This window comes from Podarcis pityusensis, assembly GCF_964106645.2.
Source record: "Podarcis pityusensis genome assembly, chromosome: 5".
NCBI lineage: Eukaryota > Metazoa > Chordata > Lepidosauria > Squamata > Lacertidae > Podarcis > Podarcis pityusensis.
The window spans coordinates 61933644-61953388 of record NC_138032.1 but is presented as its reverse complement, the minus strand read 5'-3'; the positions used below and the strand labels follow the sequence as shown (position 1 = coordinate 61953388).

The 19745-nt window shown below is 40.9% G+C and overlaps 1 protein-coding gene across 1 annotated transcript in view; it reads right to left on the bottom strand.

Moving 5' to 3' along the window:
* Nucleotides 1-19745, bottom strand: part of ADGRA1 (adhesion G protein-coupled receptor A1) — a 310905-nt gene that overhangs the window by 138390 nt on the left and 152770 nt on the right. Inside the window, exons 9-12 of the mRNA XM_081007127.1 lie at nt 17140-17338; nt 15608-15757; nt 13409-13570; nt 9595-9798 (exon numbers count right to left, since the gene is read on the bottom strand). Coding sequence (XP_080863253.1) covers nt 9595-9798; nt 13409-13570; nt 15608-15757; nt 17140-17338 — 715 coding nt within the window. The remainder of the gene's footprint in view (nt 1-9594; nt 9799-13408; nt 13571-15607; nt 15758-17139; nt 17339-19745) is intronic.

The window sequence follows — 19745 nt, the reverse complement described above, 5'->3', positions numbered from 1 at the left end:
GATGTATCTGGATACTGAGTTTCAAAATGCGTTTTATTGGTTGCTTATATTATGTTAAGAATCGTCCTGATGCCTTTACAGTGTGGAAGGGTTGTGTTTTGAAAAACAGGGGGTCTGCAGCAGTTAGCCAATGGGGAACCACTGGTCTAACCTCAAGCAAACAGAGATATCAATGGAATTATTTGAAGGATGGTGTGGTTATAGTAATTACTCCAAGGAACTGTGCATGCCACGACAGAGTAATGCACTTTGCATCAAGTGAATCCCCTGATACAGGTGCAAAAAGTTCTGCTGCAGGGCTGAATATACTACCAATGAATAAAGCGAAAATTGATGAAAAGAGCTTTGCTTATTTAGAATGCAAAGCAATTTTGGAGTGGATTACATCATTTCAGTGAAGTGACTTCTTTAAGCAGACCATTGCCTATCCCGTGTGTGTGAATTTATAAATAAGATAGTTGCACACTACAGTACAGAATACAAATATGACACAGCGGCCACAGTTTCTCCCGTATTTTCATAGGCTCATTACTTGACTGCAGAAAAAACCAACGCACTCTGCAGTGAAATCTGAACACTAGTTCATCACTTTTAAAAATGTATTTAATTTTAAGAAGTGTGTTGGCTCCCATCTGTTGACATCTCACTGACACTTCATAGCTCAACATGCCTCATTTCATTAGTGTGGAAAAATACTACTGCAGTTATCATTCATGAGTTATGAAGGTTTGTTAAATACAATGAGCTGCAAAAAGCCCTTTATTCTAGTTCATGCTTTCTGGCTCTTTCTTTGATAGTACAGCAGCTTGTATTTCCACTAACAAATTTAAAGTAAGTGGAGAACGCCACCATTCTTGCTTAACTGCAAACTGTGCAGAGTTTGTAAAGCCACAGGTGACCATAACTAGGCACCAGAGAAAGAGATCACTATGGACATAAGTGGGATTACAGTACCCTTAGACCTTGTAAACATGATATATTTTGCAGCATTACAGCAGTGCAGCACCTATGTGATTGACAGACATACTGTTGCATCCTCAACATTAATAAGAATTTTGTCACTGATGCAAAGGCAGAGCTGGCCTTGATACCTCTATATTGTTTTGTATAATGTCATACAGTCACCCACGATAAGGTCTTATTCCAATATATAAAGCAAACATCTAAGCGGAGAGAGACAAATACAATGAAACAAGGCAAGGTGCCTGTGTCTCCACAAAATCTCTGTCTGTTATTATCAGACATGTGATTACTACTGAGAGATAAAATCAATACTAATATCATTTGCGTAGGTCAGCTCAATACTAAAAAACATTTGCGCGTGGCTACAAGCTTGCAGGAAATATATCAGCCTGAAAAGATTAAATAATTTTCCTTCAACGTAACACCGTACTGATATTTCTAAGTTCAGCATATGTATGATATATACATGGCTTCTAACTAGGGATATATAAAAAAATAGACAATAGTTCTGATGTCTGAGGTAATGATATGTCAAAGAAAAGCAAGTGTACGAAAGGACAGAAGTCTACATATTTTTGCAGTGTCAATGTTATTACTGAGCTGTCCCTAAGTTAAACTTAATATGAACGAACGGCTGAATTGCAGCAAAACCATAGCCTACTAAAACTGGTTGAAAAGTTCCATAGCCAACCATTATGGAGGCTTCCTTGTGTCCCTAAAGAATGTTAAGCAAAGCCAGTGTAGGAGAAGATAGCAGACAATTGAATTGCATAACGTTTTGTTAATTTTATTGGAACCAACCAAAACGTACTGTCCAGTTGGATTTTGGAACTTAAGAAATTTTAAAATGTGCCCTTCCTGCTCATCACATTTATAGATGAAATATAAATTTAGCATCAGCATTTGAATATTTGTACTCTGCAGTTCAAAAGCACGCCAGTGCAAGTAGATAAATAGGTACCACTGCGGCAGGAAGGTAAAATGGTGTTTCCATGTGCTCTGGCACTCATCACGGTCCTCCGTTCGCCAGTAGTGGCTTAGTCATCCCAGCCTCATTGCATGAACGAGAAAGATGTCTGGGGACACACACAAGATCCCTCGGCCAGAAATGTGAGATGAGCGTCCCACCCCATAATTGCCTTTGACTGGACTTAACCATCCAGGGCCCTTTACATTTACTGCTCTGGTATATGTAAGGAAATCTCTATGTGGGACAAGAAGCTACAGTTAGAACTGGATATGGAACAACTGATTGGTTCAAAATTGGGAAAGGAGTACGACAAGGCTGTATATTGTCTCCCTGCTTATTTAACTTATATGCAGAATTCATCGTTGGAAAGGCTGGGCTGGATGAATCCGAAGCCGGAATTAAGATTGCTGGAAGAAATATCAACAACCTCAGATATGCAGATGATACAACCTTGATGGCAGAAAGTGAGGAGGAATTAAAGAACCTTTTAATGAGGGTGAAAGAGGAGAGCGCAAAATATGGTTTGAAGCTCAATATCAAAAAAACAAAGATCATGGCCACTGGTCCCATCACCTCCTGGCAAATAGAAGGGGAAGAAATGGAGGCAGTGAGAGATTTTACTTTCTTGGGCTCCATGATCACTGCAGATGGTGACAGCAGTCACGAAATTAAAAGATGCCTGCTCCTTGGGAGAAAAGCAATGACAAACCTTGACAGCATCTTAAAAAGCAGAGACATCACCTTGCCAACAAAGGTCCGTATAGTTAAAGCTATGGTTTTCCCAGTAGTGATGTATGGAAGTGAGAGCTGGACCATAAAGAAGGTTGATCGCCGAAGAATGGATGCTTTTGAATTATGGTGCTGGAGGAGACTCTTGAGAGTCCCATGGACTGCAAGAAGATCAAACCTATCCATTCTTAAGGAAATCAGCCCTGAGTGCTCACTGGAAGGACAGATCCTGAAGCTGAGGCTCCAATACTTTGGCCACCTCATGAGAAGAGAAGACTCCCTGGAAAAGACCCTGATGTTGGGAAAGATGGAGGGCACAAGGAGAAGGGGACGACAGAGGACGAGATGGTTGGACAGTGTTCTTGAAGCTACCAGCATGAGTTTGACCAAACTGCGGGAGGCAGTGGAAGACAGGCGTGCCTGGCGTGCTCTGATCCATGGGGTCACGAAGAGCTGGACACGACTAAATGAGTAAACAACAATAAATATGTAAGGAAGGAAATGCTGGAGATAATTTCAGGCAGGTCTCAGTGAGTGGGAAAGGAAAAGTCTTACTTTTCTTTTGATAGGCCATATCAGACCAAGGTGAGCGAACCATCACATGAATTCTTTAAAAGCCAAGCACGGCCTATTCTTCCAGACCACGTATCTCACAGTAGTTAAAATTAAAGCCAAGAAATGCATACATTCCTCTTTTTTTTGAGTTTTCAGTTCTATTGCTATTAATGGTTTCTTTTTCCACTGTGAAAATGTGCTTTTGATTTGTCAAGCTGCATTACAAGAGATGTCTTTATAGCGAATGTTTCAAGCTGAACTGGTTTTATAAATTTATGCAGAAAGCACAAAGCAGAACCCTACAGAACATTGATAAGAATATGGCTGGGATCCAACAACATCTAGTGCAAGCAAACAGGTGCTTCTGCTTGAGCAAGGGGGACCCACACTTTCCAATGATTTCCCTTTCACCTGCAATCTTGCAGCCATACACCACAACTTTCCTGTGAGCCCACAACCTGGCAGTCAATATGAGCTTTTTAAAAAATACAGAGTAAAAGAGAAGTTAGGAAGCCTAGTTTAGTCCTGGTTAGGGAAGTTTTTAATGTTTGATCTTTTGTTGTGTTTTAAATGTTCTGTTGGGAACTGCCCAGAGTGGCTGGGGAAACCTAGCCAGATGGGTGTGGTATTATTATTATTATTATTAAGGAGAAATGGTCTCATGATTATTAGGATCAAACCCTTTAAAAACAGTACTATGCATACCTACATGTTTATATTATTTTTGAATTTTATTTTATTACTATTTGAATGTTTAAGGACAAAAAAGGGGCATGACTTAATTAACGTGGCAGCTGAGAACCAGTGTTGCGCTTTAATTTTGAATCAAAAATCAATACACTGCTTTAAAGTTTGAATATCAAGCCAGCCTGAAAATAAGACTGTAAGTATGTCGGCCTTCTCTCTAATGGATACAGTCATAGAAATTCTAGGCCATAATCCAAAGATCCATATGTGCAATTGTGTAGAAATGAAAACTGCGCTGCACTCTGCTCTGTCTTGCACATTCAATATTGGTACAGCCCACTACACTTGCAAGGTAAAATAAGTCTAGAATAAATAACTAAGTATGCCAGACAACTTAACCACGGATGCATTGTTTCTGTGCTTTATGTCTTCGTATTATCAAGTAGGAAAGGTTTTCAAATGTACACTAGCTGTACCTGGAGCTTAAAAAGAGGTTGAGAGTTAAGGATCTACCCTAACCAAAAAGAAGGATGTCAAAACCTAAGCCTAGAAATCCCTTCTACCTCCAAGGAACAGACTAGGTCACAGCACAGGCCCTGATCCTGCACACACAATGTTTACCGAATTACTGTGTGTATGTGTGTGTGTTTGTCTTCACAGCAGTATTTTACCAATAGATTACACTGTACTATTGTTTCAATATTGCACAAGGGAGCTGTTACAGAGGCATAAGTAGAAAGATCTAAGGCTGCTGGCACAGGGAATGGCAAGAAATAACTTGGGTTATACTGGTTTGCTCAGAATTCACTAACAGTGCTAATATTTTAGAGTATAATAAAATACACTTCAGTCATTTCAATTTTTACTCAGCTTCATTCATCTGTCAACTGTTATGATACCTGAGCATATAAAATACTGGTGCTAATTTAGCCTGCTGAATGTGTTCTCAGAAAACTCACAGGACATATATTTATGTCCCAAAATGTGGCATAGTGTGGGTCTGATGGTAATGCTGCATATGCTGCTTTTAAAATGTTCTCTGGAACAAAGATTTATCCCTTTTAGCACCGTTCTGTGCCCAATAAGCACAAGACGCTTCTGCCCGGAGGTGCTGGGGCCCATAGACTGCAGCAAAATAGTGGGCAAGGTTTTGCCCAGTATCTTCTCTGAGTGATGGGCTCATGAGAAAAAACTGCCCCATGAGCCCTTGCTGCTGAGGGGAGGGGAAAGCCTATATAAGGTTGCTTCCCCTGGAGCTCACAGCCAGTTTGCTTTGAAAGCTTCCTGACCGCCCACCCTCGGGCTAGAACCTTCACTGAGCAATGCTGGGTCGCTGGTTTACAGGGCTGGAAATGATTTCCCCTTCTTCTCAACCTGATTGGCACTTCATTGGGTGTTTTCTGCCTTTCCCTCAGTGAATTTATGGCTTTTCTTTGTTAGGCGGAAGAACATTGTTCGTATGAGGTCAGAAATGACATTGGTCAGGATCAACATAGTATTGGGGGATGGCCCATAAGGGGTCTGAGGGGAGGATTGACCATGGCAAATCCAAGTGTGTGTTTGGTATCTGCCTGGTTGGAATCTGCACCCTGGAACCCCAGTGAGACCTTGCTTGCCAGTGTGGTGTAGTGGTTAAGAGCGGTAGACTTGTAATCTGGGGAACCGGGTTCGCATCCCCGCTCCTCCACATGCAGCTGCTGGGTGACCTTGGGCTAGTCACACTTCTTTGAAGTCTCTCAGCCCCACTCACCTCACAGAGTGTTTGTTGTGCGGAAGGAAGGGAAAGGAGAATGTTAGCCGCTTTGAGACTCCTTCGGGTAGTGATAAAGCGGGATATCAAATCCAAACTCTTCTTCTTCTCTTCTTGCTTGGCTTGCACCATGGCAAGGTTCAACACTGGCCAACTCCCATCATACAGGTTTGAAGAGATCCAAACCCAGCGGATCCATTCCATCAACACGGGGCTTCTGGAATGATGAACTGATCCTTGGGACCCAATGCCATGCCAATCCTTGCCCTGCCTGCTGCTGTCAATAAGATTTAGCCTGATTTTATCCCATCACCGTTGCACAGTCTGGTTATTTGCCTGCTCTCATGGGTCACATAATGTGCCTGCCTGGGCAAGTTCCTTCATAGATTACCATGTAAGTAGCAAATTTTGCATACAATGTATTTCCCGGCTTGGATAATCATTTGAGGCTTCATAAAACATGGCTTATGAAGTGGGAATGAGGTTTGAGGTCCAAGCACGCTTTCTTCATGATGAATTTAGGACTAAGGGTGGCAGTTCCCAGGGGGTTTTCCATCTGAACACTGCCCACCCCCACACCTGCTTAGCTTCAGCAAAGTGGCAGCCTCATCATAAACCTATTGACCAGAGTGAAGAATTCCACACTCCAGTCTGCTGCCCTGGCTCTGCCCACCTGCCTGCCCCCGATTGGGCAGTTCAAATTTTATGGTTTAGGCAGAATATCCCTCCATCCACAGCAGCCGGCCAGGGATGGATCTAACGGCCAGCTGCAAAAGAGACATTTTATCAGCCCTGGGGAAATCGGAGGAAGCCTGTGATGGGCCCCAAGTGCCGAAGTTATCCAAGAAGCATATAACAATGTCAGAATCACCTCCCCCACAATGGGAAACTATTGTGTAAAAGTTTTGTTTCTGTTTTTCAATAAATGCAACTCAGAGCTTTCACACGGATCGCCAACAAAAGGAATACTTTGTTACTGAAACAAACATTTGCCCTTTCTGCCACTTTTCATTTTCTTTTTATGCAGCTTTAGTGTTCCTTTGGTTTTGGTTTTATGATAAGGAAATAATAAAGATTTTACTAATTTGGTATTTTGAGAAAGCTAATTTTGCATGTGTGGTGATTTTGAGATAAATGTATGCAGGCAACTGTCTTGTCGTCGTCGCCCCCCACCCCAATGAGGATAGTTAGAAAATCAATGAATTTTGAAATTATGCAAACATAACTGTTTCATGTACTTTAAGAAGACCAGCTATAGCAGCAAGGCATAACATGGATTCCAGTTTAATTGAATATTCTGAATTAAACTTTACCTTTTCAATTATGGAACCAAAAAAAGGGCTTTCTGTTGTACTTTTCTGAAAATTTCACCTGCTAAATATTTAGTTCACTGAAACAAATCATGACAATCCAAGCCTGACCAAAAATTTGGCTTGGACGTTTTCAACAAACATGGGCAAAAACACGTAAGAAAAGATTAAACTTTGCTAAAGCTCTTTATAAAGTGATATACTGCCAAGGTTTTATTCAAACAAAATGTTCTGCCATAGGTTAAGATAAGATGCCTGGCATGTTCTTGGGTAGGAAGGGAATCTAATCACTTGTTTTCCATTTTTGCTTTGTCATAAGAAAAAGAAAGAGGCATCAGTACTTGGCAAGCAAACATATTTGGAGAAAATGTTAATTTTCTGTACCTGAAAAATATGAACAAATGTTTTGCTCTGGTTACAACACACAACAGCACTTAGAAATGAGATGGCACAATTCCCTGGCTGGCTGGTTGGCATTGGCCTCTGTGGCTTGCTTGAAGAGCAAGGTCGTAGCAGAGAGAAAAGTGGAAAGAACATCCAGCACAGCGCTAGATCATCCCCACCTTTTCTCTCTCTTACTCCTGTAGTCCCTGGCACCAGTGAAACCATTTAACGTGACACATGGACAATCTCCTAAAATGGGAAGATTTCCTCCTGCAACAGCAACATGAGAATGAAGGATACTGGTGCAATAGGGAAGAGACTGCAGTGTCACCTCCAAGCTAGAGGGCTGTGTGCTCAGCCAAGTTACTGGGCCTCCATCCTCACTGCCTTTGCCTAAAGCCACTTAGGGCCTATGGCACAAGACGTAAAATGTTTCCTTGTTTTTAACATGCATGGGTGTTTGCTTGCTTTTTAAATCCATTTCTCCCTCCCCTTTTTTTATTTACATCCCACCTTTTTCTCAAGGTGATGTACATGGTTCCCCCCTCTTCATCTAATCCCCACAACAACCCTGGGAGGTGTGGAGTGAATCACAGAATTGGAGAATTGGAAGGGACCCTGATGGTCATCTAGTCCAACCCCTTGCAATGCACAAATCCTGCCCACAGCCATCTCTGTGTGGGCTCTAGCCTCCAACCTCCTGGTTAAACAGCCAGATGTATTGGCCCATTGTGCTACAGGGTTGATTAAAATAAAATCTTAATCCACAATTGCATTCAACTGAACTAGCATGAAGAAACATCAGTAGCAAGGATAGGATAGAATCCATCCTCCTCAAATACAGGACCATTTTGAATACTTTCTAAAAGATTACAGAAAATATATGCAGTATTTCACTTGTTAAGAGCTGTTCTATTATGGCACATCCCGCAATACTGAGATGTGGCTTTTTAGATGGGTTTTTAAAAAGTAATCACTGAAACAACGGGCGCCACATTTCTCTCAGAATCTGAAAAGCACAGAAGGGTAAAGGAGGGATGACCACATTTAAAGATTTTGAGGAGTTCCAGAACCAGCTTTTCAACATTTGCTTGGGAAATGTTCTATAATACACAGAATTCTTCAAAACTTCAAAAACTAAGCCTATTAAAATAAGATTCCGTTCAAGGATAACAAGAACTTCAACTTGGAACACTCTAAATTCAATAACATGCTCAGCCAAATGCAAAATTCTATTTAGCACTGGATCAGAATCTAATTGTTCTGCTTCATTATTCGATACAAATAATACATCCCACTAAGGAACTCGTGTCTGTTTGCTTTCTTAGATTATTTCAGGCTATATATATATATATATATATATTAACAGAACTGCTAATATTATTCTATTATTCGTAACATTTCATAAAATAGAAGTGCCTTTCCAAACATGGTTTAATATTTCTTTGTCACTTGTCTAGCATTGCTCAAATCATCTGAACATATGATGGACCCCCCTTTACAAATTTTTCAAAGTGCCTCATATAAACATTCAATATACGTCATTAAGGAAACAGTACATAACAAACAGGAAATTGCATAAAACAATTCCTAATCACAGCTGAACAAACAGCAGCAAATCCTCTCACAACTAGCAACTCTTTTTCAGTATCTGGATGCTTTCATATACTTCTGCTTTCTAGTAAAGGAAAGATAATCCCCATTCCTACATACATTCAATATATACCTACATCCTTTGGCAAAATCATAAACTTGAGACAAAAGCGAAATGTGATTTATATATTTATTCAATATTACTTCTACTAATAAATCAAGTGAACCCTGAGTAAATCATACATTTACTCCATAAATTAGACTTAGATGGATTTAATCAACTTTGGCTCACCTTGCCCCTGGGCCAGGATCAGGATGCCTGCAACTATTTTTGCTGGAGGCCATTGGTTTGATGGCATTTCAGTCCAGTTTACTTCCATACCACAAAAAGTCCCACATGCTTTCACACTATTTTCATTGTTCTCACCATTCAACCAATGCAACATTTAGGATTCAACATCAAGTATTAGGGGTGTGTCCTTAAATTGATGCACACAGTTCTGTAAGAAATATTGCCAATGCACTTGCAAAACCAGAAGGAAGTTCAATTCATCATTTCAGATCACTTATCCTCATTGCTCCAAATGCTTTCAGTGCAAAATGCAAACTATTTTATGTATAAATTCAGTGTATTCGTTGGTTATACCACTTACCATTGGAGAGAAATTAACCACAGAGGCACTATGACTGCCAGCATTGCACTTAAAATTCAAATGTTGGTCTGTCTCCCTGTTCCCTGTGTTGCGGCTCAGTGACCTGTCTGGATCTGCAGATATTTTCTGGAAGGCAGTGCAAGTCATCCCCATGAAGCTAGATGGCTTGATCATAAAGGCCTCCAGAGCAATATTAAGAGAAACCTGTCAAAACAAATTTGAGGAGCTGGTGTAGTTTTAACATATTTTTTACAGGCAATAACTTGTATAAAATCTACATTACGTATTTGCATATGCTGTACTATACACACAAACACACATACATAATGCATCACAAAACACCATTCATGTGCACCCATAAAGTTACATAACTTGTAGGTTTGCAACACTATTTTTAATTTTTAAAAACGTACAAGGATCTTCTTCTTTTTTAAATGTACAAGGATCTAACTCATTTCTCAAATTTTATCTTTACAGAGAAGAATGATATTAACTGGAGTAATTGTATTTTAACAATCATTGGTTGTTTGTTTTAACAAGATTCCTACGGTCAGATGCTCACCACCTTTGAAATGAATGGGAAATGTGCAGGAATTCAGATTGGCAAATTTCATCTCGCAGTGCTATGGCAGTAATAATTCATATCATATTACTATGGCAACTAAATGTGGTCAAGGAAGGAATAGTTCAAGTTTCTCTAGAGCATATACAGCCAAATAGATGGTCTCCTTGAATCAAGACACATTTCTTAGTGTTCCATGATGTAAAGTAGCGATTAACGGCGACAGAGGAGGTGAAGTGACAGCACTGGTCAAAGAAATATTTTCAGTTTCATTAGCTGGAATCATTAACATCTTCAAGAAGATATGGTCTTTTCATATTAAGAGAGAAACGGAGACTAGCACAGTCTCAATGATGCAGTTTGCTTAATTGCTGCTGGCTAGCCTCCAAAATGAACAGCAGTTGTTTGGTATTGTACGAGACTACACAGAGAAGTCTACAGCTTTATTTACAAGTTGAAGTTGACTGTACGCTAATTTGCCTACAGAAAGGGGGGGAGGACATAAAGAATGGCTAAGTAGGATCGAGACAAAGAAGCAGTCTGCCTAATTGTCCGCAAAGGCAGATAGATACCCTTAAACAACAAGAAGAAAAATGACTTGTGCTACTTGACATCTAAAAACATTTACTGCCATACCAACATCAGCTTCTGGATAACTACGCCATATATGCATACTACATATACAACATCAAGCAACATTAAGGCGCCTCTGTTCCAATTTTTGTGCGTTAGTTCTGGCTGGACACACATTGCAGCAGGAAAGAAAATCATTTACTGACTTCAAAAACAGGTGCAAATATGAAAGGGGAATGCGAGGTGAATCAGCTCCACCAATAGTTCCCAGTAGGGGGGATTTTCCGGATAATAGAGAGCCTTCCAAAGAGCAGAGATATAGCCAGGTACTCCCGTCATCAATGAAGTATACAATGAAGTACAATAGCCAACTATCATCAAGGATAAGAGAGATATCTTGGGAAGAGAAGGTGGCAGAACAGAACCATGTGATTTTAGAAGACCACAATAATGATCACAGGCCAGCCACATCACAAGCATCAGCTAGCAGAGATAAAGGAGAAGGTTCTTGTTTCTCCTAGATTGGATGACAAAATGTAGACTTTTTAAGAAGTTGCTGACCACTTGAAGACATTCCACTAATTTTAGGTATCCTCGGTACTTCTTGTTCAGTATGTACAGTGAGGGGGAAAGTATTTGATCCCCTGCTAAATTTGCCCGTTTGCCCTCTGTGACCAGTCCACAATTTTAATGGTAGGTTTATTGTAGCTGTGAGAGACAGAATAACAGGAAAACCCTCAGAAACCCAGAAGACAAAAGTCAGAGATTGGCACGCCCTTCCCTACTATGTGAAAAGCACAGCACAAACTATTGGAAGCTCATTCAGGAAAGGTGCTCTAAGGACTCCTGTTTTTCCTTTCCTTTGATGTGTGAAAGGCAGACGCCAATAGATAAACTATCTAGGTTTCCAATTCGTTGTTTCATATATTGGCATCCAAAGGACGTCTTCTAGATCAGAATTTGTTTTTGCATGTTATCGTCAAGTCTCGCTGAACATCTGCTGCTGTAACATGAAACATGGTAGTCAGAGATAAGAACTGACTTCTAAATGCAAAACTAAATCTGATTATGGATCCTCTGCTATGGCCATATGGCATCAGTTATGTCTTTACTACTATTCTGACGTATGCAACTAGCTAGAAATCCTAAGTATGGTTCTCTTAAGCAACGCAATCCAAGAAATGCTTTCTGTTCTAACAGAAACTGAGGTTTGGAAGGCTTTTATTCTGAACTATCACTTTATTATTTGATTCATCTTATTAGGGGAAAGTGTGTTCTAATAATTCAAAAGCAGTAAAAAGGGCAAACTAATAGTTTAGATCAGTGGTTCCCAAATAGCTAAGTACTGCAGACCCCGTTTTCCAAAAGCCAAGCCACGGACTCCCTACTTTTGAAAATGTTGATATCTCTGTGGTAGTTTTTGTTATGTGAATGGTGTCACCATATCCTCCATCATGTCCCAACACAAAATCAGGCCACTCCTGTGTGGGTCTAATGACTTGCATATTTTTGGGTGCCCTGCAAAATGGGATGTCCTGGACAGTTGCTGGGTATGTATCACAGACCCTCTGGAGTCTGCAGACTACAAATTGGGAACCACTGGTTTAAAACAACTGGTTAAAGACAGGAGTGGGCAGAAAGCAAACCTACTGTTCATTTTCTGGGTGACTTGCAGTAGACTTGCAAAGGTTTGTGACTCTAAATTGTTTAACAGCAGCAACAACGAAACTACTCTTCTCACTTAAATTAGGCTATTTAAATGAAGAAAGGTAGTCAGTAGTAGTTTTTGTGTGAAAGGACTGTGAGGTCAGTTAAGTTCTGGCACTAGAAACACATTCCTAGGTTCAGAATATGCTCAGAGGTACCCTGTGTTTTGTTTTGTTTTTAAAAAATGGTTATGCCTTTTGCACCTGGCTCGATTGTAGATCCTGGGGTTTTAGTAAAAAAATAATAATCAAAAATCAAAGTAGATGTGACAAACTTGAAGTCTAGCTCTATTCCACCTCTACATTAAAGCACAGCGGTACCTCGAGTTACAAACGCCTCAAGTTACAAAGGCTTCAGGTTACAAACTCCGCTAACCTGGAAGAGTTACCTCGAATTGAGAACTTTGCCCCAGGATGAGAACGGAAATAGTGTGCTGGCGGTGCAGTGGCAGCAAGAGGCCCCATTAGTGAAAGCATGTCTCTAGTTAAGAACAGTTTCAGGTTAAGAACGGACCTCCGGAATGAATTAAGTTCATAACTAGAGGTACCACTGTATATTACTCTCAGCAGAAATAACTAATCCCACAGTAATTACTCTTGGTTGGTGGTGTCAGACTCCTTCTTTCTCTATGTAACTCAGCATATGATTACTACTACTATTAGGTTTTAAAGCTGTGTGTTGCGACAGCCCAAAAAATATGGATCAATCATTTATCTAATATAGATTATCGGTCACACCGTGGTGGTAGTGGTTAAAAAGGGAGTAAGTACTAATAATTATTACTGAGTCATTTCTAAGTCCTGATGATGAACACCAGCTCATAAGACAACATGTATTGGGTGCTACAAAATCAGTTGAGATATAAACCAATGCTGTATGCATACCCAGATCCCCCCCCCATCCCTCTCTGCTTCTCCCTCCTACTCCCACATTTTCCATATCAAAAAGCCACAAATAAATCTCAAGAAATACCTTTGATATGACCTGTGTATTACTGGTCAGAGTTTGATTTGCAATATGTTCCACACACTGTACAATCCTGGTACAAGCTTTATCTTCCTTTTGTGCCATCCATAATACATGGTCATTTACCAGCATTATATTGCTGGCAATCTCAACTACAGCATCTGCAAGCTGGTAGAAGGGAAGGCGGGGGGGAAGACATAGTGCAAAGTATTTGACTACTGTACAACAATGACATAAAAGCACAATTGAAAGCAGCTGCATTTAACTGGTCTAGTGAGCATTTCAGGAATTACTAGTTCTTAGAGCATCAACCTAAATCCTGTATTCTGGCTATAAGACTAAATTGATTTCTTATGGATAAGCCTGTCCCCAAGTCAGTGACTATAAAGTCAAAACTGTTTCAGAATTATATGAGCCCAAGCAATAATGTTCCATTGACATAAAGTATATCATGCTATGAGTGCTTTACCAGTGATTTGTTCCTCTTCCAGCCCCTGCCCTGACTACCGATGCAATCTAATCCCACTCCATGTGTTCTTTTTCCAAGTTAAGTAAATGTGAGAGAGGGGATAGTGGGGATAAGCGACTAGCATCCCTCTCCCAATTGTTCTTCTCATTGCCCTCCATGAGGATGAAGTGGGGGGGCTCCTGTTCTTGTGCAGGATCTCTGTTTTAAATTGTAAATAAATTGTAGTAGTAAATAAATTGCTAGTGTCCCAATTCAGTTGTGAGGTCAAACACAACTTGAGAAATGGGTTGTGCTACTACATATAGTGACTATGTGCATCAGGAGTGGGAAACCTATGGTTCTCCAGATGTTGCTGAACTAAAACTACCATCAGCCTTAATAAGCATGGCCAATGGTTTGGGATGCTGGGTGTTGTAGTTCAGCAATATTTGGAGAGCCAAATGTTCCCCATGCCTGATGTAGATTGTCATCGTTCTTTTAGTGCCCCCGAAAGGTTTTCACCAAGATGTGTTAAGCATTTCACTACTTTGTAAGGTTCTAATTTTTTGGCGCTGTGGGTTAAACCACAGAGCCTAGGACTTGCCAATCAGAAGGTCTGTGGTTCGAATCCCCGTGGCGGGATGAGCTCCTGTTGCTCGGACCCAGCTCCTGCCAACCTAGCAGTTCGAAAGCACGTCAAAGTGCAAGTAGATAAATAGGTACTGCTCCAGCGGGAAGGTAAACAGCATTTCCGTGTGCTGCTCTGGTTCACCAGAAGCAGCTTAGTCATGCTGGCCACATGACCCAGAAGCTGTACGCCGGCTCCCTCAGCCAATAAAGCGAGATGAGCGTCGCAACCTCAGAGTCAGTCACGACTGGACCTAATGGTCAGGGGTCCCTTTACCTTTACTATTTTTTAATACCATGTTGAGGCCTTGCCTCTTTTTTCCTCTTTGGGTTTGGTACTGATCCTCTTTTTTTCCTTCGTAAACTATGGGGAATGCATGCCCACTTTGGGTCACTCTGTCAATTACCAATGAAGGCACCGTGAATGTTGGAGAAAGCAGATGTCTAGAAGTATCAAAATATATGAAGCACAGCATACCAGCTTGCAGCCAAAATATTGTTCACGGCAATAATTCTAAATAGGATTAGAACTTTTACGATATTTCAAGAACTGCCTTCATTTCAAACTTAGTGTAGAAGCTGTTTATAAAACATAACAAAAGGACCACCTACACACACACACACACACACACACACACACACACTAGATCCAGCCAATGGGGTATTAGGTCCAGCATCTTGTTTCCAGCTGTAACTAGACATAGCATCTGGGAGGCAAGCACAAGGTCTGAAAGAGGCAGCCTTTCCCCACCAGTAGTACCTACCCTAACCATAATCTGTCCTGCAGCCCTCTATGTATCCTGAAAATCTGCTCCAGAAGAATGAGGAATCCTCTGGAGTAAATTTTGGGGGTATGGAAGGAGAAGAAGCCCATTTAAACAAGCGAAATTGTGTTTGTATAGCTCTGGATACAACCCTATATAATTATTGTTGTACTGGAAAAAAAATCTAATTCAAATGAAATTAAGAATGTGCATACTTGAAGTATCTGGTTGAAAAGTCACAACTTTTGTCTCTTAAAATACAGAAATTTACTGCTGGGTATTTGGTACTATATTTAAGATTATGCCTCTGTTCTTTGTTTTTCAGCTTCCAACAGTCACATATTCATTAGTAAGACAGTATCTTACATCTTTTATTTCATCCATATATATGATTAGCTTTTCCAGCATGTAAGCCAAATAGATAATGTCCTCCTTATCTGAAAAGTTGGCAGCATCTCTTGTGTAGGTTGCAAGCTGATGGGAAAATTCAAGTGCATTGGTGGAGTTAAGATGCATCTGGAAATAGAATACAAAAAAAAAAATGCTGCCTATAAAACACAGCCAAATGTTTAACCCCAGTTGCACTTTAAAAAATAAACGAATTCAGTCTTACAGATGAAAAATGTCATTCATGCAAAAATTCAGTCTCAATCTATCTTCAGCCCTTTACAAGGTAAAATACTTGCTACAAACAAGGTCGTGCACAGTTAAGTCATCAGGTAACTTTTACACCCTGGTGCCACTAGCACTGATCCTGCTTCACTAGTTTGCTAACTGGACAGATGCATTAAGGTCAGATACCATGAGCATCTTGCCTGAATCTAGAGGAGGAGTGGGGAAACTTTGGCTCTCCAGATGCTGGTGAACAACTTCCATCAGTCCTAGTAAACACAACCAATGGCCAGGGGTGAGGGGAGTCATAACTCAACAACATCTGGAAGGCCAAAGTTTGCAGGCCCAGGTGCACTAAGCCCTCTGCCAGGGCCAGGAATTCAAAGAAAGCAATGACACACAGGACAGCAATGTCCAACCACAACTTTATTGATTACAGATGTAAGTAGGTTTGGTGCAGGCATTGGGTATGTATCTGGAATCAACCAACCCGTCTGCTAGCTGATTATTGGGGTTGCCCTATGACATACATCAAATTGGGGCGATCCCTTCAGCAGCACCATCCTGGGGGGTGCTACGGCCCTTTGGTTCCCATCAGCGTATCTGGACAGAACCACCATCCCCACTGACTCCTTTAATGGGGTATCCTGTCACTTGTTGTGGTAGAGTGTGATCCCCCTCTGGCTAAGGATCCAACCCAATGTCTTACCCGCCATCAAGTAGTGATGACTGCTATGAGGTCGGCAAACACCCACCCACCCCAGCCAATGTCAATTGGATTGAGGGGAAATTCTTGCCTGGCCCCAAAATGGCGACTGAGTTCTTCCATAGTAAAGCCATGAAAAACGACCCGGCAACCTGCCATTGTGCAACTCATTATATATAGCTTAGCATGGAGGGTAGGAAAATTGGCTCTGACTGAGCTGCCAGGGGCTGATTGCATCCCCTATTTATGCTCAGGGAGCGGATCCAACTGGAAGCAGAGAGTAGGGTCCCTCAAACATTTCCCCCAAACCACCCATGATTGGGCAGCTTGAATGGAGGCTCTCGTGAAGGAAAGGAGCAGTCTGTCCCCTCTCCTGATCTATATAACAAACACTTCTGACTTTCCTTGTTCAAACCTAGAATATTTGTAGAACTTAGATACTCCAAGCATATTTCCGATCCTGTCCTTGAAATATACCTTAGATAACAAAGAAGTAAACTTCTATTTCTGTGCAGTGTGCTGATAAGAGATGTGCAACATCTACAGTATGCTCTATGCATAACAATTGGTGTCATTTTACCTGACTAAAAGCATGAAGGACTTGAGTAGCTTCTTGTGAGTAAGGACATTCAGAATAGCTTTCTTCAGCCCACCGACCTGTGCGATTACACTTACGCCATGCTTTTGACTCTTCTGCTGCATTCAAGAGGGAAGCTGGATTGACAGAATACTGAAGACATGGGTGGTAAGCAATTACACCAGCCAGAGTTTTGGGCCATCTACAAGCAAAATAACAATAACCAACAGTCAACTAAGGATGCAATTCTGTGCACCGGGGGAGCGAACATACCTCCCTCTAGAAGTTGTTGAACTACAACTCCCATCATCCCTCACAATTAGCCACGCTAAAAGGAGTTGTTGCCAACATAGTGAGGACACCATGTTCACCACCCCTACTGTGTACACTTGCTAGGAAATAAGCTCCAATAGGGCTTACTCAGAAGGACTTACTTCTAAGTGCACCTAGACTGCAGTGGATGTGAAATATTCCTCTTGAATTGGAAGCCATAAACTGATTCTCTGTGCCTAGTAAGCCAGACTGGAGGGCCAGGGTTATCTGCCACCATCATTCATAAAAAAATTGCATTGCATTTTTCAGAATGCCAATCTATCCTGCAACGAGATTTGAGTGATTTCTTCTTTTCTTCTGTTGGACTTATAAAATTATGTTTATTATATTTGCTTTGTATTCTGTTTTTATATATTTTATTGCTGCAGCTGCTCTGAGGCCAAATGGCAAAGGGAAGTATACAAAAATTTTAAATAAATAAATAATCAGTACTAAATTATAATGTGACAATCTAGGTGGGAAATTCACACATCACTGACACTCAAGTGAGAAAATTGGTAGAATATACACATACAGTTTGGCACAGATAATCTTGAACTGCTACATGCTTTAATCAGTTTAACTGGGACATTAATCAATTAAAACACTCCACCTAGATGCTTCCTTTCCATCCTTTTCGTGTCATGTTTATTAATTAAGTAAGCCTACTGGCAGGACTTGCACTGTCTTTTAATTTCTGAACAGCACCTAGAAATTTCTAGGCCTGGTAACAATAAGTATTAATCAGCAACACTTGGTTTGTCTGTGGGCATCAATTTTACTCATTGATTATGAGAAGAAAACTCATAATCAGTGGAGTTGCAAGTTAACAGCAGTGCTGTTTATTATTTGAAGCTGTTTTGGTTTGATGTGCTATTACGCTAGGGAATGATAAAGGGGAAAACTATAGATGGCCTTTTCTTCTAAAAAATGAGTGATAGCTTTTCTTTATTAAACCATACATTTCCACACTTCCTTCCATATATCAAATAGCATATTCTATTAAAGATCCGGTAATATGAAAATGTGTTTACATTGATGGAATGCTGCCTCACAAACACAAATCCTATATACAGAAAACTACCATGTCAGATAGAAGGCTAAGCTAGGTCTGTGCTCCCTGACACATCATTTTCAATGCGCTGGCAGTATTTCTCTATGGAGAGGCATTCTATCATGTGAGGTTTCCACCTGAAGGGATTTAGCCAAGACATGGGTTTATCATCTCAGTGAGAATGGGGCTACAGACATAATAAAAACTGCATTCTTTTGGAGTTTCCAGAATTTGTATAGTCTTCAGAACAAGAATGGGAGGGCAAGGAGACTACACCATTGTAGGGCATTTACTGTGGCAGTCCCCTTCAAAGCCAGGTGAGAGTGCAAGGAAAATTCTCATTATTATTCTTTCAATTTATATACTGTACCACTCATTATCAAAATATCTTGGGGTGGTGTACGAAATTAGAAACACATTGCAAGACATCAATGATAAAACATTAAAAAAAAATTAGTAAAGAGCATACTGACAGACAGCCTAATGGTAAAATAATCATAATAACAGCAGTCCTATCCCCCACACTTTCACAGGCCATAGATTATCTAATAGCCACAGGCCTGACTAAAGAGGAATGTTTTTGCCTGGCGTCTAAAGACATGTAATGATGGCACCAGGTGAGCCTCTCTGGGGAGAGCATTCCACAATTGGGGAGCCACCACAGAAAAGGCCTGTTTTCTTGTTGTCACCCTCCAAACCAGGGGATGTGTATGGATGAAACTGACCACAGATTTATTGACTAACAGAAATAGGTGAGGCTGGCATGGCATCAGGACAGGATCTGACCTGAAGTCCAACCTTAATCACTAAAGTTGGGGGGGCAGCCACACACCAATGATCCAACATGGCACAAAACCATGAGACTGGGGCTGCTGATAACTTAAGTTGGTTTCTGACTAGACCTGCCCCACTTGAGCTAGGGTGGGGGGCTGTTCACCCCTCAAGGTCCCTTAAGGGGGCCTCCCCTTTTACCTATACCCTACTCAATGCCATTTCTGCCCAAGCTGTGACAATGAAGATAAGGCAGCTAACAGACACTTGCTGACATTGAGAGAAAGGTGAAAACTTCCCAAACAAGGGCAAATTGAACTTAACTGAGAGTTAAGTTCATTTCTGGCCCTGTAAACCAGGGAAGCCTCTGTGGGAGCCTCTAAACCAGGGTTTCCCAAACTTGGTTCTCCAACTGTTGTTGGACTACAACTCCCATCATCCCTAGCTAGCAGGACCAGTGGTCAAGGATGAT